The sequence below is a fragment of the Manis pentadactyla genome, chromosome 9 (genome assembly GCF_030020395.1).
Source record: "Manis pentadactyla isolate mManPen7 chromosome 9, mManPen7.hap1, whole genome shotgun sequence".
NCBI classification, from domain to species: domain Eukaryota; kingdom Metazoa; phylum Chordata; class Mammalia; order Pholidota; family Manidae; genus Manis; species Manis pentadactyla.
Genome location: NC_080027.1, coordinates 6,645,192 through 6,671,716, shown reverse-complemented (window position 1 = coordinate 6,671,716; position 26,525 = coordinate 6,645,192). Strand labels below are relative to the sequence as shown.

Below are 26,525 nucleotides of genomic sequence, written 5' to 3'. Positions count from 1 at the left end.
GCTCTTGGCCGGCCAGGAGGGCTTCACAAGTTTTGCATTACAATTGTCTTCCTAGGTTGGACAATGGTATTGCAGGTATGTTTTTAAAGAATAGTCTTTATCTTTTAGAGACTCATTCTCAAAAACTTGTGGACAAAACAACAGGGTTTCTGGATTTGCTTTAAAGAAATCAAGGTGGGGAGGGGTAGGGGGTCGGGGCAGAGGCAGAGACAAACACCTTGGCCTCGCTTAGTGAGTGTTCGGCCTGAGTTTGGCTGTGTAGGACCTTATTATACTATTCTTGTTAACTGTTTATGCTTGTATTTTTCCATAAAAAGATATTTTTAAAGTAAAAAGAGAGGAAACTCTCCTAATGATAATAAAAACTTTACTACATGTGTGTAAAAAAGGCTTCCTTGTACCTACAATAGGCAGCTGCTACAGTATGTTCCATCCAAACAGGGAAGAATGGGAAACAAAAACAAAAGCAGAGGTTGAGAAAGATTACTCTAGTTTCTGGGGCCGACTCTAGGATATTTTTGGCCCACGGGGGACTCAGGACCAGGCCGGAGTTCCCCAGGGCCCTAGTTCCTGGGCTCTTTATTAATAGACACCGCCATGCTGCCCCAGGGAGCTGCAGTCCCGGGGTGCAGGGCCTCAGAGGGGAACGAGGCCTCCGCAGGTGCCTGGAGGTGCCGGCGGGCGTGGGTTCATTACCGCTGCAGAGAGCCTGGCTACCCACACAGGCCCTGGCCTGCAGGTGGCACCGAGGAGGGGCACAAGGTCAAGGCCGCTGAGACCTGGGAACAGACGGGGCCCAGGGCCAATCCCAGTTACAGAGCAAGGGAAAAAGTGACCTTGGGGTGGAACTTGCTGACGGCCAGTGTTCCAGTGAGTAGAGGGAAGGGCACCTGAGGTAAGGGTGACAGCCCAGCTTCCCAGGCACAAGCCAGGAAGTCCCACGTGCACGTGATGCTGGAGCCGCTGGGGTAGGTGCGCTGCAGCTGCGGCCTGGCTGGTGTGCCCTGGCCCAGCCCACCTGCCTTCATGGGCCGTGAAGTCTTCAGGGTTGGGTCGTGGGATCGCTCGCGAGCCAGACGGGAACCAGCAGAGGACTGAGAGCTCCAATTTCTAACTTCAAAGAAATGCATATTAAAATAAGGGAAGATAGGGAGATACCTACCCCCTACCTCCAGGATTGGCAAAGACTGAAAGAACAGATCATGACAGCGCTGGTGAGCTCCCACAGACCAGGCTGTGCTAGCGTGTCACCCTGTCGCTTCACTTTCAGGGATCGGCAGAGAGAGAGAGACGCTCCAGGACGCACACGGATGGCCAGTGCAGCTTTATTTATACTTGCGGTGGTCAAGAGGGGGGTCTTAAATGTCCATGGCGCAGGTTAAACGGTAAAAAACGCGGCCATCTCTGTGCCTCCACAGGGAGCTCTGTCCAGGACACAAGCCCAGTGAAAACAAGCGCGTTACAAACAGCACACAGCCTATGACTTCACTTAAAACGGCTCGGAGGGCGCGCCAGCAGTTAACTGCGGTGTGGGGGCGGGGACAGGAGACAACTTTCATTTTCTCTTTTAAACTCTTCTGCAGCAACTACTAAATAATACAGACAGAAAGACGGAAGCGAGCGTGTAATTTTTCATAGACAGGAGTGACTGACCGTTAGGAGAGCCGGGTCTTTGTTCATAAAGCTGATGAATTCGCGGAACACCTGCTGCACGCAGGACGTCAGCTGGGGCCTCTGGGGCACTTCCGGCAAGGACAGGGCGGGGGCCGCTCACCTGGTGGGAGACGCGCGGCCTCCGCACGCGCAGCGCGCTGCTGCCCGCGCGCCCCGCCTCCCCGGCGGTCGCCCTGGCTTGGACCCCGGGTACGGGGGTGGGGCGCAGCTTCCACTCCCGGCCCCTCCCCGAGCTCCGCGACCTGTACGAGGGTCTCTTGGTCTCTGTCCCCACCTCCAGGCATTTCTTTCCTGGCACCTACTGTGCTTTAGGCGCCTGAATAATTAGTTACGAAATCTCACCACCAAAGCCCTGCAAGGGACGTATTTTTATTTCAGTTAGATGAGGAGGCGGCTCAGAAAGGTCACCGGAATTCGCCTTAGCGTCTTGGCCCCGCACGCCACGCTGCCTCCCCGTCGCGTCAGCTCTCACTCTGTGGATAAAGTCCGATTTGGGGCGTGGGCTCTGGAGTCAGACCCGGGCTCTGGGTCGGGTCCGTCCTAGCTGCGTGAGCTGCCCAGGTCAGCTATCCTTTCTCCCGCCGGGGCTGGGATCAGCTATGTATGGGGTGCCGTGAGGATTCTATGCGCAGTGCCTACAAAGTGCGACCGTGAGCTAAGCACTTTTACGGGCATGGCCCTAATGCGTCGGCCCATTTTTCAGATGAGGAGACCGAGGCTCGCGGGTCAAGGAATCTCGCCATAGGCCCCACGCTGGCCGAGCGAAGGTGGCGTGTCCGCGAATGAGCCTCAGTTTCCTCATCTGACCTGCTCCCAGGGCAGCCCAGCCGATGCCCCGCCCCTCCCGGTGCCCCGCTCCGCCCCGGGAGGCCCCGCCCGCCCGCGCCGCAGCCCCGCGCGCCTCAGCCAATCGGCGGCGGCCGGCGTCGGGTGCACTCGGCCTCGCCCGTGGCCCGCCGGCGTCCGCTTGCTGCTCGCTCACTCCGTCGCCGCAGCCGCTGCCGAGCCTCCGTTCGCCGATCGGTGAGGCCGCGCGCCGTGGCGGGGGCGGAAGGGCTGCGGCGGATTTCAGGGCGTGAGGCGCGCGGCGCGCGGGGACTGGCGAGGCCCGTTCGGAGGCGGGAGGCAGGGGCCCCGGCCGAGCCGGGGCGCGCCAATGGGAGCCCCCAGAAGCCCCCTCGGACCGCCGGGTTTTAGAGAGCCCGAAATGGGAGCGCGGTGCGGACTCCCCAACCACCCGCAGTGGACTGGCTGCGGAAGGGATGCTCAGCCTTCTGGATTTGGCAGGACGCCGCCCGGCCCGAGGCCAGCGGGGCCACCGGCTGCCTTCCCTGCCCCGTGTCACCCCCACTGGGTCTGGGTGGTGGTCCGCCAGAGGGTCGGACGGCCCGCAGGCGGGCACAGTGCGGTAACTCGGGACGTGGCCAGCTCCTGTTTGCTCTAATCCCACCCCACTCTGCGGAGCGGACTGGGTCTGGAGCCGCGTCCGAAGGTCAGTCAGTCGGGCTAGTTCAGTGCGACTGCGGGGAGGATGCTCGGCCTCCCGAACTTGGCGCGGAGCCGCCGGCCCTCTCTCGATCCCGTCCCATCCCCATCCCTCCGGGCTTGGAGTAGGTCTGAGGGGCCTTGCAGTGGTCGCGGGCGGGTCGCCAGCCGGAGCCAGGGGGACGCTCCGCACTCGGGGCTCCGCCGGGCGCCGCTGACCTGCTCCGCGCCAGCCCCCGCAGTGCAGCCGTCGGGACACGCCCGCGGTGGAAGATGGGGGCGCTGAGCCGAAGTCCCAGCTTGCGGGCGCTCCCCGACTCCGGGTGCGGCGCTGGGTCCCGGGCAGGCGCGCGGCCGGGGAGCTGCAGGCGGGGGGGGGGGGGGGTTGGGCGTCACGTGACCGGGCCTGGGTGCCCGGTGCCCGCGCCCCCGGACGGCGCGGCCAGGACGCGCAGGAGCCCTGCGGAGGGCGGCCCCTAACCCCACTCCCTCCGGAAGCCAACAGCCAGTTTCTTTCGTTTTGTTCGGAAAGACGTAGGGTCAGCCTCTTTATAATGTAAATTGCTGGTTGGCTTTCGTTAGAGCCCAAGGGAACAAAGGTGAGAAATGATCGCACTTTTTTTCAACACCGACAGTTAAAAATCCCGAGTAATTAACCAGTTTGAATACAGACCTAATATTCCCAACTCTGAACAGACAGACTTTCTGGTCCCTCTGCGGTTCAAGGGCAGCTCTTAGTAAGAAACAGGTAACTCTAAGTTACCCAAGTAAAATGAAAATCAGTTTAACCTTTTGAAACGTGTATCTGTTACACCGTTTTCTTGTTCAGGCGTCCGGTTTCTGGTCATTCCAGATACTCAAGCATGTTTATTTCCTTCTGAACCTCAAGCCAAGTGAATAAAAAATGGCTGAAAAACACTGGCCTTTTATTTGTGCCACCAGGCATCAAATACGCCCTTCCCAAAGTGTTTAAGGTGGCAGTGCGTGCGGCGTGAATACGAGGACTTTGATGCCGATGACAGTGCTTGTCGTGGAGGCGAGGGAGTGCCTGGGTGTAAACCTGCCGGGCCTGTCGTATCCGAGGTGCACTGAATGTGGCCTGCAGAGGTAGGGTTTTGGGTAGTTCCGCACCTGTGAGCCCTGGGGGCTCCTTTTCGCATGTAAATAATCGTTTCCTTCCGAGGCAGCGCTGCTAGACCTGACCTTGCACTGCACACTTCATCAGCAAAGCTGTTGGAATCAGGCAGAAAAGGGGGCCAATTTTAGGGGCTCACGTACTTTGTATCAGAGTGCCAGAAATGGGCATCACGCACACCAAAATAACCTTTCGAGTTTGTACTGAAAACAGGCTGCCTAACTCAGAGGTGAAAGGAGTAACTTGGCGTCCGTTGCGGCCGCCCTTGGCCAGGCCCGGGCCAGTGGTCACCAAGCGGTCAGGCCTGGGCCTCCGGGGCTCCCTGGGGCGCAGAACGCGTGCCCGTTCATAGTGCCACCGTTACGTTCTCCCTGGGCTTCGCACCGAGCCCCTTCCAGACGCGCTCTAGGCTCGTGGGTCTGCCTTTCTGGTGTTTCTCCCGCCTCTACTCTCTCGACTGTCCCTAAGCCTGGCCACGCGGGGCTTGGCCCTGCCAGGAAGGGGAGCTTTATTTCGCCCGCTGTGGCCGGGGTGGCAGCGCCTGGGACGCGCGCCAGCTCGCTCCGGAAGGTCTCTCTGCCTGGGCGGGTGGAACAGGATCTGAGCGCCCGGGACGCGCCGGGCCGGGGGTGGGGCTTGCGCTAACCTTTCCCCTACTTTTCTCCGCCATCACGTGATGCCGCCGGGCGGGGGCAGGGGAGCGCAAGCCGCAGCAGCAGGCGGTGACCGGGAAGCGTTCCAAGCCGCCGGTTAAAGACGCAACCTGAACTCCAAAGGCGGTGGGAAGGTGGGAGGTGGAGACGTGGTGCTCCGGCCCGGGGCTGGTTCTGCATTTCGGTCGGGTGCATTTTTTTTACTTTGTTGGGAAAAAAATGTTTAATCACTCTGCATGGTTATTACTGGCAGCCCAGAGTTCTATTGCTGGTGGAAGCCTCAGCTTGCGTTCCGGAAGGGTTGGTGCTTTTAAGAATAAAATCGTGTGAGCTGGTATGTTGACCGTGTGTTTTCAGGGTTCCTCTGTCCCATGCTGTAAGGAGGCCTACTTTCTTCCAGTGGCCTCAGCCCCTCGAGCTTTCCCTGCGAGGACTTCTCTGTTTTAAAAATAAGTAATGCAAGCACAGGGCACAAAATGAAGGCGGTGCAGACAGGAGTACAGTGCAGAGCTGGCCTCTGCCCCCCGCGCCCCTCTCTAGAAGCCACCGCCTCCACAGTTTCTTGGGTGACTGTAGAAATAGCTTAGGCTGTACAGCGTGTGTGTGTATTTATTTATTTAAATCTGTTACTTAAGAAATATTTTTTACTTGTTGATTTTTAATAATTTCGTTGCCTTTTGTGATCTTCACCTTTTGCCCTGTGCAGATAGATATTCAGGAGGCATTGGGTTCCCAGCAGGCCCTGGTCTGAGGCCAGCTTGACCTTTTGGAGTAAGGTGACCTGGGAGCCTCAATTCTGTGGAAAGTCCATCCACCTTTACTTTTCTTCTGGGTGGGTTGTTTTTATGTCCAGGAATGTTTTTTGAAGTTAATAATTGAAAGGAATGAGTAGTGCAGCCGAGGGAGGTGTGCCTCTCACGGTGATGTACAGCAGGGTCGTTGCCTCGGGAGGGTTGGGAAATAGGGTGGCTGTTGCTCCGTTTCCGCAGGATTATCAGCCAGTTGTTGACACCGAGTTTAGGTGCAAAGGAAAGTCTTCCCTACCCCAGATGCGGTGGTTCCCTCCCCCTCCCCAGGAACCTGAGTGTCACCACGGGTTCCTCCCAGTGGGCCTGCTGTTTCGGCTTTCCATATGGCCCCTGAACTTGCCTTCATCTCCATTTCCCTGAATCACAGCAGGCATTTGGGTGTTTGTTGAATGAAAGACAACGCGTGAGCACCCTTTCACCCTGAGTTGCTGCGTGTGCTGGTGTGGTGGGGGGACCTTGGGCACAGGAAGTAGAACTCGGGTCTGTGTTCCCCAAAGCTTGTGCCTCTTCCCTGTAATGGGCTGCTGTGCAGGCAGAAGGCCTGGGTGTCACCAGCATCCACACCTGTGGCATTAGATCAGCCATGTGTGTTGATGGCTTTCCGTTTCCTCATCTGTAAAGTGGCACCTCTGGCACCTGGCCTCTGTATGAGGGTCCGGGAAGAGCCAGATGTGGAAATGACTGGAGGCTGTGAAGTGAATACAGGCTCTAGCACACAGTATGGTTGCAGGTGGGGTTTATGGGTACTACTGCCTTCTGCTGTCCCCAAATTGGAACTTGTGATCTGACAGGTTCAGTTGCACTTGTAGGTGAAAAGGTGAACAATGTGTATGGGAAATACGGGGCACCCCTCACTCCTACCCAGCCTTTACGGGGCACCCCTCACTTCTACCTGACCTATATGGGGCACCTCTTACCCCTACCTGACCTCCCCACCTGTGGTGTCAGGAACATTTGTGGGACAACATCCTGGTACGAGAAGAGGTTCAAGCCCCTCTTTATAGGCGGATGCGTGCTCCAGCAGTCCGTGCTCACACCTAGCGCCGTGCTAGAGGCTGGAGGCAGGTCCTGCTGGGTGTGCGTCCAGAGGAAAAGCCGGGACCGATAGTGCGGACAGCTGGGCCTGCCTAGACATTCCGTATTTTCTTTATAAAAATGAGGCCCTCACTGGCCTTTCCCCACCTTGGTAGTCATACACGGCTCGAACGCAGTGTCCCCACATTGGAGGGCAGAACCAGCTCAGCCGGGCCAAGCAGAATGCCCCCAGGCCTGGGTCCCCAGACTGTGGAAGAGTGTGTTGCAGCCAGGAAGGTAAGTGCTCTGCCCACCACCAAAGGTGACACCGCAGATCCTCTGCCCTGTCTCCTCGCAGGAGTTCCTCGCCCAGGGGCGGCCCCAGTGCCATGCAGCCTAAATCTGCCCACGGAGGGATCTGGGCTGTGCTCCTGGAGACCCTGCCTGGCATTCATGGCCGTGCTAAGCTGTCACTTCCTGTGGGTAATCTTTCCTCAAAGGATTTCCGATGCAGTTGTTTACACTGGATGAGATGGGCTGCCGATTGCTGGGCTTTAATAGAAGGCAGGGCCTGCACCTAGCAAATTATGCAACCCTAGTGGACAGACTGGAGCATGTGAATAATTTTGGAGCTGGCACCCGTCCTGTGTGTAGTTATGTCGTTTTATTGCCGACTGTAGTCGCATCATTTTGGTTACAACAGAGTGACCTAATTTAAATCTTTGTGTTGTAACTTTAGGAAGCTTAAGTGGAACTTTGATGGAGTACTTACCACTTAGTTTGGTAGGTAAGAGCATGAGTTTTGGACTTGGGCCTGGGTGTGATCCCTGGCAAGTTTCTTGCTCCAGGGCTTGGTCTTATTTCTCATATTAAATGGGGATAACGTGTCCTAGAGTTCTAGTGGAATTCAATGTAGGTAAAGTAAGCATCACATTGTCCAGCATATGCCAAAGAGTTGGGTAGAAGGAATATTTTGTATCTTTATTGTTAAAAGCACAAAATGTATCTGTATGCCTGTGTCTCTGTCCCTGCCTACCCACCTTCCTCCCTTTCTATCTGTTGGTTTCAAGGCTATGTTAAAAAAACTTGTGGTCACATAATTTAGTTAATACGTTTTGGCTGCTATAAAGACAGTTTTCTTGGAAGTCTGTTGTTGAATGGCAAATTTTATTGTTTGTTTTATTTTATAGAGGTGATTTCCACATCTCAGTTTTCCCTTGGCCTGTTGAAATCTGGCAACATGCTTTGCACTGTGATGACCTTTCACCTCCTTTCCTTAGCCTGATACCTGTCCATACCCTGGGGGTGAAGGGTACTACTCATGGAGGGCAGCTTGGCCTCTGTGAGGGCCAGATCTCCCCCTTGAGGGAAGGGGCCCTGTCTTACTGAAGGCGGCTTGATTACCAGGCCACTGTTATGATAGGCAGGCCATTGACTTGTCAGGTGAAACGTTTTTAGCTAAAAGGAACTGAGTGTGAAGAAAGGACAGAGTAAACACATTGGAAAAACAAAGTACAGACCGATTTATTGGCCAAGAATTTTGGGGTGGCCTTGGACAAAGTCATCAAAATTTGGGTGATCTTACACACATTGAGATGGTGCAAGATTTTGCCTGAAATTGTTTACTTGACAATCAGTGTTGGAGACCTGTCTGTTGTCCTCATGAATTGGTTCAGAGAATCACAGAAGGCTTCTTGTCCTAGAGAGGCTTACACCTTATGTTGGGAGATAAGACGAATAATTTACAAATGAAAGTCATTTGCCAGCAAGTGCAGGTAAAATGACTAAATAAAACTGGTAGAATTCCTGTGCTTCAGGGATGTGGGATCCGCCTGGTCCTCGGAAGAAGGGAGCGTTAAGCAACGTGTGAAGCCAGAGGTAGGTATTGAGAAAGAGCAGAAGGCATCCCAACCAAGAGTCGAGAGTCGGAGTGAGCAAGCCACAGGGCAGGGGCCTGGCCGAAGCAGTGACCCAGAGAGGGGGCTCGGGAAAGTGTAGGAAACAGCCATGTATTGGCCAGAGATGTGAATATTCAAAATTGTTAAAAATCAGTGGGTTTTTGTTCTCGACTGGAGCGTCTCATTCTGGATCTTGGTGTTTTTCTGTTTCTGAGAGCCAATTAGTGTAAGGCGCTTAAGCCCTCTGGCCCAGGCCTCAGAGAGCTCTCTCCTCCGGTGGCCTCAGGATTCCTAAAGCACTGTCTCCTGGTTCCCTGGTTCAGCCTGCAGGTGCGCGACCCCGGTGTGTTCCAGGCAAGGAGGTTCGTACAAGTCCACCGTCAGGTGGGCGCTCTCCTCCTGATGCAGCCAGATTTGATTGCTGGGCTGCCAAGGAAAATAAAGAGGCCTACGGCCCCACGGCATGCCAGGCCACGGAGACAAAGGTGTGTCTTCAGCGTGTTGGGTGAATTTCTGGACCTGTCCTCAGCAGCGGGAGGTGGCTGCCATAAGCAGCGGCCTCCAGGTTCCCTCTGAGCTGGTCTGGGGGGTCTGCATGCACGGCAGGTGGTGGCCTGCCGTCATAACAGTTCCCAAGGGGCCTTCTCCCGTCACCTGGCCGGGGCTTCTGGGGGAAGGGTGGCCAGCATGTGTCACTAGAAGGAGCTCTGCTCAGGATTCTTGCCTGGAGGCTGCTAGTAGTTGCTCAGTGATGATTTGAGGGAACAGGTGGGTGACAGGGGACAGTCCAGCTTTTCTCTCTCACCTGTGTTTTCTCATTTCCTCTTTGCCACCTTCCCCCCCTCTTGCTGTTCCTGCCAGCATGAATGCGGTCTCCTCTAGCTCGCCGGGATCTTGGGTACAGGTGTGCGCTGTGCCGTGTGGGTGGAGCTCAGCGTAAACGCATCCCCGGGGAAGCCACCTCTCTCCGTCCAGGGAGATAGGTGCCCAGGTGGGGATGGTATGGGGCGGGGGTGCCAGCTTGCCTTTCAAAATGAGCAGGTGCCTGTGCCTGAGTCCAGCAGAGGGGCGAGGCATGGCATAAGGACGGCTTTCACCCTGTGTCTGGGCAGGGCAGGTGCCCGGGTGAGTCAACTGGGGGTGATCCAGAGAGGGGAATAGTGGGGCGGGTGTGGGAGAGATGGGAGACCAGCTTTCAGTCGACTGGTTTCGGCGTGCGTGGGGGTGTGCTTGGACACCAAGTGTGCACAGGTAGCGTGGGAGCCCAGGCAGAGCCCTGTGGTATCCATCCCCCAGGGCACAGAGGGGCTGGAAGAGGAGCAGAGAGACCTCGCTCAGAGCCCGGAGAGGGGTGAGTGGTAGCAGCAGATAAGCTGGTGAGACGGTCCACGTGCTTGGTGGACCTTGTCCAGGAAGAAGAGGAAACCGGACGTGGGGCCAACTCTGGGCGCTAACGGTCTATTGTACGCAGCCTGGGGCATATGGCTGAGCCCCACCAGTCCCAAGAGGCTGGGGAGGTGGGAGGGAAGCCGCTGCTCACCTGACCCTTGGGACTCTGTGTGCCCTTTGCTGCCGTCCTGGAAGGTTGAAGGAATACAGAGAAGAGGCTGGGCAGTGTCAGTGGCCCAGGTCCAGACGTGTCCTGGCCTGCCAGCTGGCCCCAGAGTGTGGGCTTCCCAGCCGTGCTGACACAGTGACAGGACAGCTGTGCCCAGCCTGGGTGGGATGTGCCCCAGGACCCCAGCAAGGCCAGCCAGGAGGGGACAGTTGGAGATGGGGCATTTCCAAGTCCGTGTGGTAAAATACCACTGTCTGCTCATCCCAGGAGGGGGCACACAGGTGCTACCTTTACTCTTCAGTGTTGGCATAGCTCGTGATTTCAAACGTTTATGACAGAAAACCGTCTTGCTGTGTGACCCGGTGAAGTTCCCTGGGGCTCTTCTGAGGTCTCCGGGCTCCCGGTCTATGAGTGCTCTGCCCCCTTCCGCCTGGAGCGGGTTGTCCCTTGCCCCCCAGGGGCTCCACCTGACAGTAATTTGTCCACAGGGCAGGTGGGTCAGCCACTGGCAGCGCGGGCATGCCTAGGTGCCTGGGTCAGCACCAGGCACTTAGGCTGGCTTGCGTCGTCCTGAGGGGTGGGCTGGCTTTCTGGTGGTGAGGATGTATCCATCTGATCAGGAAACATTCTCACCATTCCTGTGGTGGTTTTCAGTCTGGTCTGGGGGCCCACTAACCTTTAGGGCTTAGGGGCAGAGGGAAGTGGGCATAAGGCTTTATCTGCTGACATTTTCTCTGTGTTTGCATTCGAAGAAAAAGATCCTCAAGTTTAGAGACGTTAGGAACCCTTGGTGCAGCGACCCAAGGGCTGGCTTTCCTTTCCCAGGGCAGTAGTCAGCCTTTGGGACATGACGGTAGCTGTGTCACCCGCCCTCTGTTACTCTGGTGGCTGTTTCCAGGGACTTGGAGGTGGGAGAGGCAGGCAGTGCAGCCAGGCTACACCCACACCCCCCTGGGTGAACAGTAGGAGAGCACAGGGTGTGCCCTGGCCCGGGGCAGAGCTGAAGGGCCCAGCAGTGAGGCGGGGGTGGAGTGACCTCCCAGCCGCCTGCCGCCTCTCTGTTGTTGCTCCAGGGGCAGCTGGGTGGGGTGAGCAGATAGTCCCTGCTGGACACCTTTGTCCCCCGATGTCTGCTGGGTTCTGGGCTGGCCATCTCTTTGCTGTGCTCCCTGGGGATCTTGTGGCCAACAGGTGAGATGTGTGTGCGTCCCAGAAGGGATGCACCGAGGGGCACTTGGAGGGTGGGGGAAGCCTTGAAAGTTGGTCTCCACGAGTGAGATTCAGCACCAACGGCAGTAGACATGTGTTTTATTTCATTAAACTACGTTTAAGAAATTAGAGAAGATTACAGTTGTACAGAAGCAGAGAGACTAGCCGAACAGACCCCAACCTGGCCACCTCCAGCGCCCCGATTCTCACATGTGGCATGTTCATACCTCTGTCCGTCCATGCCCCCCACCCCTGACGATTTTGAAGCCAGTCCCAGACATGATAAAAGGATAAGATTGCACTGATAGGTATTTCAGTATGTGTCGCTAAAAGATAGCAACTTTTTTGAAAAATAACCACAGTATCATGGGACACCTACAAATATTTGACAGTAATTCCTTAATGCTGTGAGTTACCAGTGGTTTGGAGGAGTACTGTGGTGGGCGCACCCCTGCCCTCCCCACCTGCCCCCCTGTGTTACATACTTGAGGAGAGAAGGTTTAGGTGCATACATATTAAATGGACAACACTTCAGTGTCATGAGGCAGGGGCTTTGTCATAGAGCTTTAATAATGTAGGTTTAATAATAGCTTCATTGTGATATGATTCACATACCATACAGTCGGACCACCTAAAGTGCACACCTCTGGTTCTTAGTATATGCACAGATACATGCAGCTATCACCATAATTTTTGAACATTTTCATCACCCCAAAAAGAAACCCTCCTCTCTTTAGCCGCCCCCGCCTTCACCTCCCACCTGCTCCCACTCTACTGCTGTCTCTGTGGATTAGCCCACTCTGGATGTTTCAAACAAACAGAACCACACAGAAGCTGGCTTTTGGTTCCTGGCTTCTTTCGCTTAATCTGTTAAGTGAAAGAACGTTTTCAAGGTTCACCCATGTGGTAGCTTGTGTCCGTGCTTGGTTCCTTTTTACGGCCAAATAACAGTCCCCCGGGTGGATGGACCACAGTCTATTTACCTGTTGGTTAGCCAAAGGACACTGGGACTGTTTCCACTTTCTGGTTATTATGACTAATGCTGCAGTGAACACCCGTGTACAGGCTTGTGTGCGGACCTCTGTGTTCTGTTCTCTTGGGCATGCAGCTAGGAGTGACATTGCTGGGTGGTGTGGGGACTCCGTGCCAGACTTCTCCGGAGGAACTGTCGTATCGTGCACCTCCCCCAGCAGTGCGTGGGGCCTCCGACCTCTCCGCATCCTTGCCAGCCCTTGTCAGCCAGCTTTTCAGCTGTAGCCATCCTAGTGGTGCGAAGGACGTTTTGCAGCAGTTTTGATTTGCATTTCCGTGGTGGCTACAGGAGGTGGTATTAATGATTATAAATGTTTTTCAGCACAAGGCTTATGGATGCCAGGATTGTAGGTGGAATTTTGCCCCTTAGATTTGCTCAGGGAGCTTTTAAATGCTTGTTGCCTGGTTTACTGATGCCCGTTTACAGCCTGAAGATGAAGAGGCTGGCTCAGGGCAGCTGTTTTGCTACTGCAAAACTAGAAAATCCAGTTGTCCATTTTGGGGACATTTAGGACTCATATTTGGTTTTTACTCTAAACCAATCAAAATAAGCAAATCCTTAGTTAAAGCCAGTGTTCTGTCAAGGCCGTTGACTCTTGCGTATGACACTGCAAATATGCCCCGCGTGACTGCCTCTCCCTAGCAGAGGCTTGATTCCTGAGCAAACATTGAATACATAGCACTGGGTAGACTTGGCTGCAAACACTCTATTTATATTTAATCCGCTGCCATTAGTGATCCCTTCGTGTTCTGTAGAAAGCCCTTGAAGGATCTTACAAGCCATTGAAAAGGTAGCCAACCAGGTAATTTTTTTGCCACGATGCATGTACGGCATTATCTCTGCCGCCTTCTGCTCACTCTGAAGGGTCTGGTGGGGGTGAGGGTTAAGATCCAGAGCCGCCCAGAATCTGGGTGCTTTTGCCAACCTTCTGAATTATCTGTAGCAGGCATTTGCTTGGAGATCTTGCGGCTTTCAAAAATGGGGTCTATTTCTTCCAAACTGGCCAGGCTGTGGGAGTTTGCTGCCTGCGTGCTGACTGAATGTACTGTGTAAATATTCTTGAATGCTTCGCAGATGCTCTAAGCTAAGGCCATAGCTAGTGCGGTGAAGTCTTGCCACCTTGCTCTTTTCTTTCAAAACCATCAAAGCAGACTCCAGGTTCTGTGCCAGTGCTTCCCAGGGGGCCTTGTCTCTGCCCCGGCGACATCAAATGCGGCGTGTCCACACATGGATTCTTCACTCCCACCCCGACTGTCCTCCCCACACGGACACACCCCGGCTTCCGGGACTGGCCCCGCTGAGCAGGTGGTCAAGCCAGAAGCCCTGGAGTGCCTCTGAAGCCTGTCTGGAGTGGGTCACCTTCCCTGTGCCCCTCTGCCCACTCTGGGCCACTCTTTCCTGGAAAACCGCCTCAGCTTCCTACTGGTCTTGCTTGCCCACCCCACCCCTGCTCCATAGAGCAGTCAGTGGTCTTTAGAGCAGGAACAGTGACCGAGACCCCTGCCTTAAAGCCCTTGGGTGCTTTTCCATTGTCCTTAACACCCAGCTGCCTCCCATGGCTGCTCTGGGCCTTCTCTGAAGTTAGCTGCCTGCCCTTGACCCCAGCCACCCTGCCCTTGACCTCTGCCTAGAGCCCTGTCATAGGTCTGCCTTTGGGCCTGAAAGGCCTGCCCTCTGGCAACACTTCTGGGCTTCAGAGTCATCCAGGAGTGCCTCCTCTCCGGCACCCTGTCTTCTCTGGGCCTCCCTGTCTGAGCTGCAGGAGGACCTCTTTGGCTAGGGTCCCCATCTTCCCCAGGGCTGGCACATAGGAGGCAGCCAAATAGTTGTTGAACGAACTGGTGAATGGATGTAGGGTGCCTCTGAAGGGCCCACTAACGGAACCGCTGTTCTGATTAGCTGAGGACTAAGCTCGTTAGGCTCTTGCAGCTGGGAATCTCCAGAACCACACCACCTGTTAATTGACAGGTCCTACATCCTCACTCAGTAGGCCTAAATGGGTAAAAACAGGAAAAATAGCATGTGATGGGAAAACACTCACACATGCAATTTTGGACTTTTGTTGTGGCTCTTGATAGTTTCTCTTTAGCTGCCTTTTATCCACGTGGTGCTCTGTGGCAGTTTAGCAAGAGATGGTGCCCTCGCTGGCCTTCACAGGTGGCCGAGGGGCTGGCCTGGGTGGGGAGGCCAGGAGGGACGAGGTGGTGCCTGCTGGGGACAGTGGGTCAGGGCCTGCCGGGGGAGGAAGCAGAGGCCAGGGATGAGGGGAGAGAGATGCATGGAGACTCCAAAGCAGAAGAGATGAAACGTGCTTTTGTCCCTGGGTGGGGGTGCTAGTGCAGAGGGTGGTATGTGTGTGCGCCTATGTGGGTAAAAGCCCCAGTAGGTAACATCTGGCCCCTTGGGTGTGGACACAAGTTTGATTTCAGTCACAGCCTCCAGAGGGAGGGTGCATTCTGCCCCGTGTGCGCCGCCCCTGGGAGTGTGTAGCTGATTCTCCTGGGATCTTATGCCTAGGATGGTTTCTCAACACAGCAGCTGTGTGCACACCGGAGGCCATGTTCCCACCTGGAGATCAGGAGCCTCAGGGCCATGGTGGACTTATTCATAGACTCTCTGGGTTTCTGCTGTGCCAGCCTCTGGGCAGCTGGTGGGCAGGCAGGGGACATGCCTCTGCAGTGCACGGTGCCAAACAGCTACCAGCTTCTGAAGCCAGTTGGGTGTGACCTGGGCTGCCACCCAGAAGGATGATTCAGTGGGATCATCCCATCTTCAGGGGAGAGGGTCTCCATGGGCTGGGAGCCAGGAGTGAGGGGTGCATGGGCCCGGAGGCCAGGCCAGGGGTGAGGGCTCCACTCCTGGCTCTGCTGATCCCCCAGGGCTCCGAAGCAGAGGCCCTGGTGGTCTGCACAGGGCTGGGCGGGTGGTGAGAGGGCGACACGTAACCCCAGCCCTGGCTCTTAATGAAAAATACAAGATCTGTTAGGTGAGGGGAAAAAACATTCAAAACAAGTCACACTGGTCTGGGTTGGTACCTGGTGAAACGCTCCGTGTGTCACATCTGCCCCTTCTCTTCCCAGGAGATCACTAGCGATGGCAGAAGCCCACCAAGCGGTGGCCTTTCAGTTCACAGTCACTCCAGACGGGATCGACCTGCGGCTGAGCCATGAAGCCCTCAAGCAGATCTATCTGTCTGGACTTCATTCCTGGAAAAAGAAGTTCATCCGATTCAAGGTTCTCAGATACTTACTTAAATCTGTACAGTCTTCACCCGAACACCTGAGAACCGTTCTGTAGGTGCTGTTGAAATACAGGTGTTTCCGAGCGGCAGCTGGCACGTAAGGCTTAGGGAGCGCTCGCCCATGGCGGCAAGCAGGGCAGGTAAGGAAGTCGGGGTCAGGGAGAGTAAGCGACCTGCGCTGTATAAGTGAAGACTGGACTCCGTGCCTCCTGCTCTGGGCCCAGAACCCTTTGCATCTCGCAGCAGCAGGATCGTTTTTCGGCTGTGGGAAACCTCAAGGAGTTTACTGGGCAGGTACCCCACGGATAAGATACTCAAACATTGAAAAATACGCACACACAGAGTTAGCTTCATGTGCTCTCAATTCAGTTTACCTAAAAGAGTGGAAATTCAGTTTTTAAGCACAGGTCTTGTTTTTCCTTTTTGTAGTTTAGTTTATTTTGAAACTCACAGAAGGGATAAATAAATGCACGTCTAAAAACGTTCCAACAAGATGAAAGGGCAGGGCTGCAGGGTGGGCGCCCCCGTCCCGTGGGGTGACTCCCGACAGTCTAGATTCATTTTCTGGTTTTCAGAGGGGGGCAGTGGAGAAAGGCCCAGGAGTCAGGGTCGCCGAGAGGAGTGACCCCTGAGAAGGTGGGGGGGCCCCCCCGGGAGCTGCCTTCCGGGCACCCGCTGGGGTGGAGGAGGGCGCCACCTACAGGGGAAGGTGCTGACCCGCACGGCCCTTGCTGAGAACAACTCCTCTTTACCTTCAAATCAAGGACAATAGAAACTTGGGTACAAAGGAGTGGCCATCACTCATTCAGCCCAGTGGGAACACTGTCCTCTGATTATAAAGACGTTGTAGACCTTGAGGAGGCGAGACTAACAGATATGAAAATATATAATAAACAGTGCAGGACCACATCTGCACAAATGGTCTATTAGGGGACTGCCTAATAGCTCTGAGGGGCCGGCAGTGGCTGCAGGGCACGGAGAGGCGTGATGAGCAGGAGACATTTTATCTAGAATCTCCCTGCATTTTAATTTAATGTATATACGTATGTATCTTCTTTTTTAAAAGAACACTTTATTTCAGAGGACACACACCCACTTTGTTGAAAATCTCTCTTTCTTACCCCTGTAGACCCTGGGAAAACCATTAGGAGTAACACGTAGGGATGTGAGTGTCCCCTAAAAGAACTCAGATAAAGCTTGGAGAGGTTTTTCATCTACTGTCTTGGTCAAATCAATTTCTTATTAACAGGTGGCTTTAGTAAGAATTTTTTTTTTTAGTTGGGAGTTTGAAAACAGGCACAAAAGTAAAGCAACTAAAGGACCACACTGCTTGCCTCCTGATTTCCGCAGCTGACATTTTACCAATTTTCTTTGCCCTCCTTATGCCCTCCTTCTGCTTTTTGGGTTTTTCTTGGGGAGTGGGGTGGGGGAGTTGGCTGCAGTGTCTTACAGCAAATTCTTGGCATGGAGTGAGGTCTCCTGGGACTCCTTCGGGGTTCTCTGGTGTCTTGACCAAGGAGCAGCACGGGGGTGTTTTGGGGGCTTGAATCTCGGGTATCGTAGGGTAGCAGGGTGGGGCAGGACTCGGGGTTGGCTCAGTGACGTCCTCACCCCCAGGGTGTTGGGGGTCAGTCTGGGTGGCACTGGGGAATCTGAATGTTAAACTAGCGCTCTTCTACTGTCCTGGGGTCACTCTCAAGGACACTGTTTCAGGAAGGGTTTTGGCTCAGGTGGAGGGAAGGAAAGAGGTGGTCAAAAGCCTGGACAGCTCGGGGCTGGAAGCTCTGAGGAAGATTTCCAGCAGTGACAGCCTGGTCACCAGCCACCCAAGTGCTGCACCCCCACCTCCTGCTGCCCGGCCTTACCGGCCCCCACCCCCTGGGGCGTGCTGCTCCGTGGGTGCGGCCGTCGCTCACGCACGTGTCTGCTTCTAGAATGGCATCATCACGGGCGTGTACCCGGCGAGCCCCTCCAGCTGGCTCATCGTGGTCGTGGGGGTGATGTCTACCATGTATGCCAAGGTCGACCCGTCGCTAGGGATCATTGCGAAGATCAATCGGACCCTTGACACCACGTAAGTAATGCTTTCAAACTGCCAAGCATCTAGGAAGTTACTGACGTTTTTGTTGCTGATTTTTGTCAGCCCTTTCAAGTACGATGATGTTCCTGTTCTGGATTCAATTTGAGGCTTTTGCTGTCGTTCTCACGACGGCTTTTTCTCCCCAGTCCTGGACTGGTGTTAAGGACCCCAGGGAGTCTGCGGTCCCTTACAGAGCAGGGGCAGGGAGAAGGCCTTGGTGCCCGGGTGCCCGCCGGGGTGGGACCGGGCTCGAGGCGGAGGCCGGCGCCCTCAGCCCCACTGGCGCAGCCTCAGAAGGCCTTCTGCTCCAGGAGCGGTGGGCGTGGCCCCTTCTTTGCACGGGAGTCCCTTCTGGGGCTCTGTGACCCTGAGCACCGACTGCTGCGGGTGCTCAGGGAGCCCCCAGCCCCATATTGCCTGTCAGAGTGACTCAGGGCCCCAGGGGGGCCCCCAGCACTCCTGGGAGTTCTAGATTTTTCCTGGAGGCTTGAAAGTGGGCTCTCACACTGTGAGATTCGGCCTGGAAGAGCCCGTAGGCGGATACTTTCCTCAGAAGGTACATGGGCGTGGGGTCTCGTGCGGGAATGTCGGACATGCCCCAGAGGGCCTCGCGGGACCCCTGGAATGTCCTTTCTTTCCTCCAGGCCCAGCGGCCCTGACTGCCGTGCAGGCTCTCTGTTGGGTGGGACCCTGCACTGATCTCTCCCTGGAGTCTCTGTTGTAAAAGAGAAAACACTCAGAGATGTATATTCTTGCCTAGAGTGACAGAGAGGAAGTGGGGAGGCTGGAATTCAACCCCGGCTCTGCGCCCCTCCGAAATCTGTGCTTCCTGTGCTGTGCCCTGGGCCTCCCCTCAGAGGACCTTCCTGGCAAGCGCAGCCCGAGCCCCACCGCCTTCCGGCAGCTGCGTGGCCGGCGGCAGAATGTGGGCCCTCCGTGTCCCGCTCCTGACTGGCCTTCACTCTGCAGGACGCTTGTGTTTTCTGGTCGGGAGATGCTGCAGTGCCTCTGATGGGGTCGCCACGGCCGTCCCGTGCCAGACCTTCCATCCCGTTTCTGTGATGTTTACATCAATGAACATTTTAGTTCCTCTCCTAGAGAAAGAATAGTATATATGTGCCTTTCTTTCTAGTGATGTAGTACTTAGAAATCTAAAATGCAGGTTTACTGAAAGATAGGTTCTTAAATCCCGAAACCCGAGTTCACTTGTCGATTACACTATCAGAAAAAGATGTGTAGGTTTAAAGTACAGACTATAGTTAAACTTGAACGTAAGATTTGACAGGTTACAGAAAGGTATATGTTTTCAAGCAAAAGTATGTTGCTTTGAAGATACTTGTCTTTCTGTTTCTTAAATATTTTAAGATGTTACGTTGGTGGGTTCCAAATTTTGGAGATACCTTTGGGTTCTGTATATTGGTTGTTTTAGTAATTTGAAGCACACTTAAATCATTTTTTTCTTTTTAAAAAAGATCTAATTAATGTTTAACATTGTATTGGTTTTAGGTGTACAACATAATGGTTTGGCATATGTATATACTGCAAAATGATTACCACAGTTTAGTTAATGTCCATCACTACGTATAGTTACAATTTTTTTCTTCAGATGAGAACTTTTATGATCTACTCTAGTAACAACTTTCAAATTTACAATACAATACTGTTATCTCTAGTCACCATGCTGTAAATTACGTTGTATGACTTAACTTATCTTGTAACTGAAGTTTGTACCTTTTGACCCCCTTCACCCATTTTACCTACTCCCCCACCCCCTTCATCTGGCAACCACCAGTCCGTTTTTTGTATGAGTTCAGATGTTTTTTAGATTCCACACTTAAGTGAGATAATACAGTATTGGTCTTTTTCTGACTTATTTCACTTGGCACAATGCCTTTAAAATCCGTCCATGTTGTTACAAATGGCAGGAGTTGTTATTTTTCATGGCTGAGTAATGTTCCACACATGTGTGTGTGTACACGCCATGTTCTCCTTTTCCATTCATTTGTCAGTGGACACTTATGTTGTTTCCATGTCTTGGCTGCAGTGAACATGGGGCTGCAGATATCTTTTTGAGATAGTGATTTCATTTCCTTCAGCTAAATACCCAGAAATGGAATTGCTGGATCATATAGTAAGTCTATTTTTAATTTTTGAGGAACCTCCATACTGTCTTCCATGGTGACTGCAGCAGTTTACATTTCCACCAAGAGTGCACAAGGGTTCCCTTTGCTTCACATTCTTGCCAACGTTTATTATTTAAATCATTTTTATTTTGTAAATATTTTGCGGTTTCCAAAACAACTAAAACTAAATCCGAACCACAAAGATGAATGAGTAAGTGCGGTTCTTCTCACTTGTAAAGTCCCATCTTTACCTTAAAATACATCTTAGCAAATGGAAACATTTCTTCTCTTTCAGTTTATTTTTTAAATGATCATTCTACATGATCAGTTTCTTCATTTATTCGTCATAGATACTCCTGCATAGGTCACAAACAAGCACTTTCGATAAAAGTAGTTAACGTGATAGTTTTGCCAAATGATCTGAGTTTCTTATGAATTGTGGTGAAATTCGCGGTACACTGAAATCCAAACTGTAGGAGGAGGGTGGGAACAGCTCAGGAGATGCAGGCGGTTCTGGGGTGCACTGTTCCTGGTGGGCGGGCCGCAGCCTCAGCCCGCCGCCGTCGTTGTGCCCAGACCCCAGGGCGGGTGTGCGTTTTCCCTGTGACCCAGTTCACCTTGGTTTGTCTCTGAGGACCGGCAAGGCCGAGGGGCCTGGTTCATTTTGAGGCGAGAAGAGAAACGGCTGAGCGTGGTGAGAGCCGGGTGAACACGCGAGCCCTTCCCGACGGGCCCCGCTCTGACCTGGGGGGCGTGTGGCCGTGGCACCTGGTGGTGCCGCCCACTGCCCCTTCCCCACTCTGCCGGGTCGACGGCTCCTCTGTCTTGTCTCGGCAGCAGCTGCATGTCCAGCCAGACGAAGAACGTGGTCAGCGGCGTCCTCTTTGGCACGGGGCTGTGGGTGGCCCTCATTGTCGCCATGCGCTACTCCCTGAAGCTGCTGCTCTCCTACCATGGCTGGGTGTTCCTGCAGCACGGCCGGATGAGCTGCGCCACCAGGCTCTGGATGGTAATTCACCTCGCTCTCGGGCGGAACTGGCCTGGGGGGTTTTCACCGTGTATCGAGGCATGCTTGGCGTGCACAAAGCCAGAGCTGTTCACCCGGTGCAGCTTGTCGGGGTGGGAGACACGAGTAACACCGTGCGTCGGAAGCTGGCGGCCAGGGTCGGGCAGCCGCCCTTCTGCTCGCTGCTCCCGTCTGATTGCCTCGGATTCCACAGGTCGGTGAGCCCGGGACGGGACGTGTCTGTGCCTCGGTGTCTTGCTTGTCCCCCTTAGCATAGCTTCGCCTGTGGATGGCGTTTCCTGTTGAAGAAGGACCTCCTGGGACCTCCATTCCCTGTTGATGTCCAGGTGGTTGACCTGGGAGTCAACCTCTAATTGCTGGAGAGGAATGACTCACCATGACTCATAAGTTTGGGCCAAAAAGTATTTTTCTTTCATGAGGTCAAGGAGGTCTGAACGTTTTCTGTTAATGTCTGGTAGGTCTGTCATCCAACTCACCGTCAGATGAAAGTGCCGTCTGTCTGCAGCTTTTCTGACTGACTTGAGGTCGGGCCCTAAGTGGTCTCCCTAGCTGACCGGTCTGACCAGCTTAGCGCAGAGCCGGCCTGCCCTCAGCCTCCATTGTGTCCCACCAGCTCTCCTTGGCCGGCAGCACGAGTGTCACTCAGTCACCGTGTGTGCGGATGTTTGTCCTGCTTTCACCCCATGGTGGCTCCATCTGCGGACTGAATGCCGCCCTCTTGGGACTCACTATGAGACAAGTGTGGGAGCCGCGGTGCCACCCTGTGCCCAAGCCCACCGCACCCCCACGGGCTCACCCTCTTTCCTAATCAGACTTCCTGCTGTTGTGGAGGTTTCCTGATTCCAGAGACGCAGACTTTTAACACCTAGATTCAGAGAAGGATTCCCACACTTTGCAAAGCGAATGTGTGTGATGTTCCTGGGACGGCCTTCGTGGCTGATGGCCAGTTGAGTCCCACACACCAAGAATCACCCCTCCCCCCACACCATGAGCTCTGGAAATTTCTTTGAGGTCAGGTCAGCATAAGATGACCAGTTATTACACCATGTTTAGATCGTTCCGGACTAACGTAAGGGCTGGTGGTGGGCGAGTGTGTACATCCGCCAGACTTGGCAGTGACTGGCCAGATGGGGCACGCCGCCCGAGCTGGGGTTGGCCGAGGTCCAGGCTCAGCTGAGCCCTTGCCCACTGCTGCCAGAGCCCTGAGCCAATCCCAAAACCAAGGGGCCCTGGGCAGGGTCCCAGCTGGGGATCACTGCCTCCTGGACAGGCGGACATCTCGAGGCGTTTGTCAGACCTCGGCCTTCATCCTGCCTGGTTTTATTTGGGGTTACCTGTTTGTTTGCTGAGGCCTGCGAATATAGGGGCAGAAAACAGACAAGAGGAGAAACACCACAGAAAATCTGTAAATAGCAAGTTGTACACACTTGAGAACTGGAACATGGTCTCATCTTTTAAAATGTACCTTTTTTTTTTTTTTAAGACTATGGTCAAGATCTTTTCAGGCCGGAAACCCATGTTGTACAGCTTCCAGACGTCTCTGCCGCGCCTGCCTGTCCCAGCCGTCAAAGACACCGTGAACAGGGTGGGTGTGGCCTCAAGCTCGCCGGACCGTCCCCTCCGGACCGCCAGGCCTCTTTGCGATTAAGCTTTATGACCTGTCGAGTGTCAGTTAATCCATCATTGTGTGGCCGTCGGCTCTCGGCAGTGTGCCTGGTCGGCGTTATAGGAGATCTTTTTTAGGTGTCTTCTTAGAAGGCCTCTTGATAGCAAAACCGATCGATACGTTGTTTGTAGCAGCTTGATTGAGATACAATTCAAAATGCCCAATTTATGGTTTTGGGTATATTACATTATTAATTGTGCTAAATTGCAGTAAATACATACATAACATAAAATGACCATTTTAATGATTTTTAAGTGTACATTCTGTTGCATGAAGTACACCCACAGTGCTGTGTGCCCACCTCCTCTGTGGTTGCAGAACACTGTCGTCGCCCCAGATCCCATCCCTGTCAGCCAGTGCTTCCTATTCCCCCCTCCCCTCGGGCCCCGGCCTGCTTCCTGTCTGTACATTTGCCTGTTCTGGACATTTCACACCTGTGGGATCACACGGTAGGCGGCCTGTTGTGTCCGGCTGCTCACGTAGCGGGCTGTTCAGGGTTTAGCCATGTTGTGGTGTGTGTCAGGGCCTTGTTCCTTTTATGGCTGAATGATATTCCACCGTATGGATGGACCATGTTCATTCATTCATCAGTTGATGGACGTCTGAGTTGTTTCCACCTTGGCTGTTAAGAATAGTGTGGCCATGAACGTTCACGTACATAATGTCATTGGAAGACCTGCTTTTGGTCCTTAGGGTGCACACCCCAAAGTGGAACTGTGGGGTCCTGGGGTGGTTCTGGGTCTCCCTTGCTGAGGACCCACAGGCTGGTGTCTGCAGTAGCGGCTCCAGTTTATGTGCCCACCCGCAGCTCCTGAGGCCTCCCGTTTTTCCGAGTCCTGTGGCCCCATTTTAAACACTGAGGAAACCTCCTGGCGTTTGAATCTGGGCCTCGTGTGTTTGGCCCTGTGGGTGCCCCCCTCTCCTCCGCGGCCCTGATAGCTGCACCCCCGCACCTGCAGCGCTCTGCAGGTGCCTTCCCTGCAGGCGGCTGAGCATTCAGTGAGCTCCGCCTGACGTGTGTGGCTCGGGTTTTGACCTGAGCTTGCTCACACTGCGATTTTCAGCTTCACTGATGAACGTGCTACCTTGACTAAACTAACCCATCTTAACAGCTGGCCCGTTTTTGGGAATGGGCCTTACCTTTAAACCCACGCGGAGGGGCCCCAGAGGTGCCTCTGCCTCCCCAAAGCTGTCTCCATGGCAGATGACGACTTGGCAGATTAAAACATTCCATGCCAATCGCAGGGCTTAGTGGCAGCTTGACTTCTGTAAGACTGGTTGCCTGCATGGCGGGGACTCCTGAGTGCCTTTAAAACCCCCGCACGTGTGGGCTGCCGGCTGGCTGGCTACCTTACCTCAGCAGTGCTGGTCAAGGCGGGTCCTGAAACTCCCGACCCTGGATGCCTGGCCTGGGCCCAGCGGCATGGCCTTCCCTGTCCCCAGCATTGTTCCGGCACCCCCTCGCTGCCCTGGGGTTCTGGGCACCTTGTGCCCCACGCTTGGCCTCGGTGTTTCCCCACCTGATGTCCTGGGCATCGTCGTGGTCGTTGTAGCTTAGAACAGAGCAAGTAATGGAAAAAAGGCACTACTGACATCCGTTAACTGAACAATGATCTTGTCACCTCGTGATTTCGTGGTGTTGTGGGGTCTGGGGAGCTCGAACACCAAGAAAGGGCAAGAGAGTTGAGTGACAGCTAACCTGGACCCCAGCTTAGCTAACGTGTGTGAGGACCGGCACCATGGCACGGGGAGGATGCTGGGTGTCCTGGGAGGAAGCAGTGCATTCTCACTTGGACCGTGTTCTCCCCTTCGCCCCAGTACCTGGAGTCGGTGAGGCCTCTGATGAAGGAAGCTGACTTTAAGCGTATGGCGGCTCTGGCACAAGACTTCGCTGTCAACCTGGGGCCCAGACTGCAGTGGTACCTGAAGTTAAAGTCCTGGTGGGCCACAAATTACGTAAGTGTGGATACACACTGTTGTCCTGGGTGTCCTCTTTGTATGACGATGCCAGTCGGGTCCAGGAACCAGCCGGCCTTGCTTGCACAGTGGGCAGGAGGCGACGCTGGCAGGTGATACGGCACGAGGAGTCTGGGCATTGAGTTGTGGGAGAGGGAGCATTCATTGAGTGTGACCCAGACAACCAGCTGGGGGCTGGAGGTGGGCATCGGGTGGGCAGCAGCTGGAGGGGCGGCTGAGGGGTGCCGTGTTCTGTTGTTGATCTGCCTCAGCCACCCACCCGGGTGTGTTGACATCCTCACACATGGCAGATTGAAGTAAATGCCCCCCTCCCTGGGCCCTGGGTTGCCCCTGCTAAGCTGCTCTGTGGCTCTCCCCCTTGTGCGCCCGACAGGTGAGTGACTGGTGGGAGGAGTACATCTACCTCCGTGGACGAGGGCCACTGATGGTCAACAGCAACTACTATGCCATGGTGAGCCCCCCGGGCCCCCGGGCCTTGCGGTGGGCGTCCTCCCGCCCCGCGGCCACCTGAAGCTTGGCTCCCACTCCTCCCGCTCCTGCTTCCACCGTCCAAGGCGTTGGGCTGCATCGTGGAGCCCAGGGCCTGCTTTCCACACCAGAGAAGCATGTGGCCACTTTTTTATATTGGCAAAGTAGCTCAAGGGCACTGAGCTGGTGCTAGGAAGCTGCAAGGGCGAAATGCCCTTGGCGGACAAGAGTTGCCCCCTAGTGTAAGGCGACCTGTGCTTTCACAGAGCCCCACAGCACGGAGGGCTGTCTCCCGGCTTCCGCACCAAGCTCAGCGACAGAGGGCCCACCAAGACCCACCCCCGGCCGACACACGGCTTTGCTCCTCCGTGCCCCGAGATGCCGGGGGGTCACGTGTCATTTTCATGTCTCTCGCTTCCCTTGTCTTCTGAGGCCTCCACGGTCTGGGAGAGTACACGCCATTTTTTAGAAGCCCTTCAGTTTGGGTTTGAATAACCAGTGTTTAATAGCTGGCACTTAATAACTTTGATAATTGGCAAATCTAATTGTCTTTTTCTGTTTTTCACTTCCTTTTACTGGGTCCCTCATTTCCTTATTTCTCTTTATTGTTTGCTTCTTCTTTGTTTCTCTTCTTTAAAATGTTTCTCTCCTTTTCCTTTTAACTTTTTTCCCCACCGAAAACAGTCTCCCACTTGGACAAAAATTGTGCATGATACATAGAAATTTTTTGTTTGAGAGTAAATGGTCCCCCTGGCATCTTCTCATTGCTGAAGACTTTGGTGTTTATATCCTACGAACAAGGGCGCTATCTCACTCTTTCAGGGGTATGTCATTTCTGCCTGGCTTTTTGTGGCATGATATAAAGATACTTGGGGCAACATGCTGTTATCTTTTCTAAATTTGAATTACATTCATTTAATTTTAAGCTATTTTGTTCTCTTTCAGACCCCAAGAATTACACGGGGATGGGAGGGTTTGCATTCTTTTAACACATGAACAAAATAAAACTGGCAAAGCATAAGAAATGGAATTACAATTCATTTTCTAGCAGACCAGGTGTAATCTAAGACACATGTGAAAATTTTTTTGACAGTCTGGAAAAGCTCAGCAATGTATTTAAGTCAGCTTAGCTTTTCCTGTGAGTGTTTTATCTGCTGACACATGGTTCCCCTTTCAGGATTTGCTGTATGTCACACCGACCCACATTCAGGCAGCAAGAGCGGGTAATGCCATCCACGCCATCCTGCTTTATAGACGCCAGCTGGACCGAGAGGAAATCAAACCAGTATGCAAACTGCTTTTTAAAAAAACCTTTTAAAACAGTTTTATTGAGGCATAACTGACATATTGCACATGCACTTAGCCTACAAGTCAGTAAATTCTGAGAGATCGATGGACGCCATCACGACAATCAAGAGAGCAAACACGTTCCCCCCCACAAAGCTCCCTCCCGTCCTTTGTCCTTTTCCGCACCC

General features: G+C 54.0%; 1 protein-coding gene across 2 annotated transcripts in view; it reads left to right on the top strand.

Annotated features, from left to right (window-relative positions):
* The first annotated feature begins 2,560 nt into the window (after positions 1-2,560).
* The window catches only part of CPT1A (carnitine palmitoyltransferase 1A), a 48,119-nt gene continuing 24,154 nt past the window's right edge, over positions 2,561-26,525 (top strand). Inside the window, exons 1-8 of one of the 2 annotated variants that reach the window (XM_036875962.2) lie at positions 2,561-2,697; positions 15,549-15,702; positions 17,644-17,783; positions 20,750-20,921; positions 22,423-22,524; positions 24,424-24,561; positions 24,956-25,033; positions 26,228-26,335. In XM_036875962.2, the coding sequence (XP_036731857.1) occupies positions 15,562-15,702; positions 17,644-17,783; positions 20,750-20,921; positions 22,423-22,524; positions 24,424-24,561; positions 24,956-25,033; positions 26,228-26,335 (879 nt within the window). In that variant the 5' untranslated portion in view covers positions 2,561-2,697; positions 15,549-15,561. Of the gene's footprint in view, positions 2,698-5,185; positions 5,282-15,548; positions 15,703-17,643; positions 17,784-20,749; positions 20,922-22,422; positions 22,525-24,423; positions 24,562-24,955; positions 25,034-26,227; positions 26,336-26,525 lie in introns of those variants that run through there. The other variant, XM_036875963.2, reaches the window with a different exon arrangement.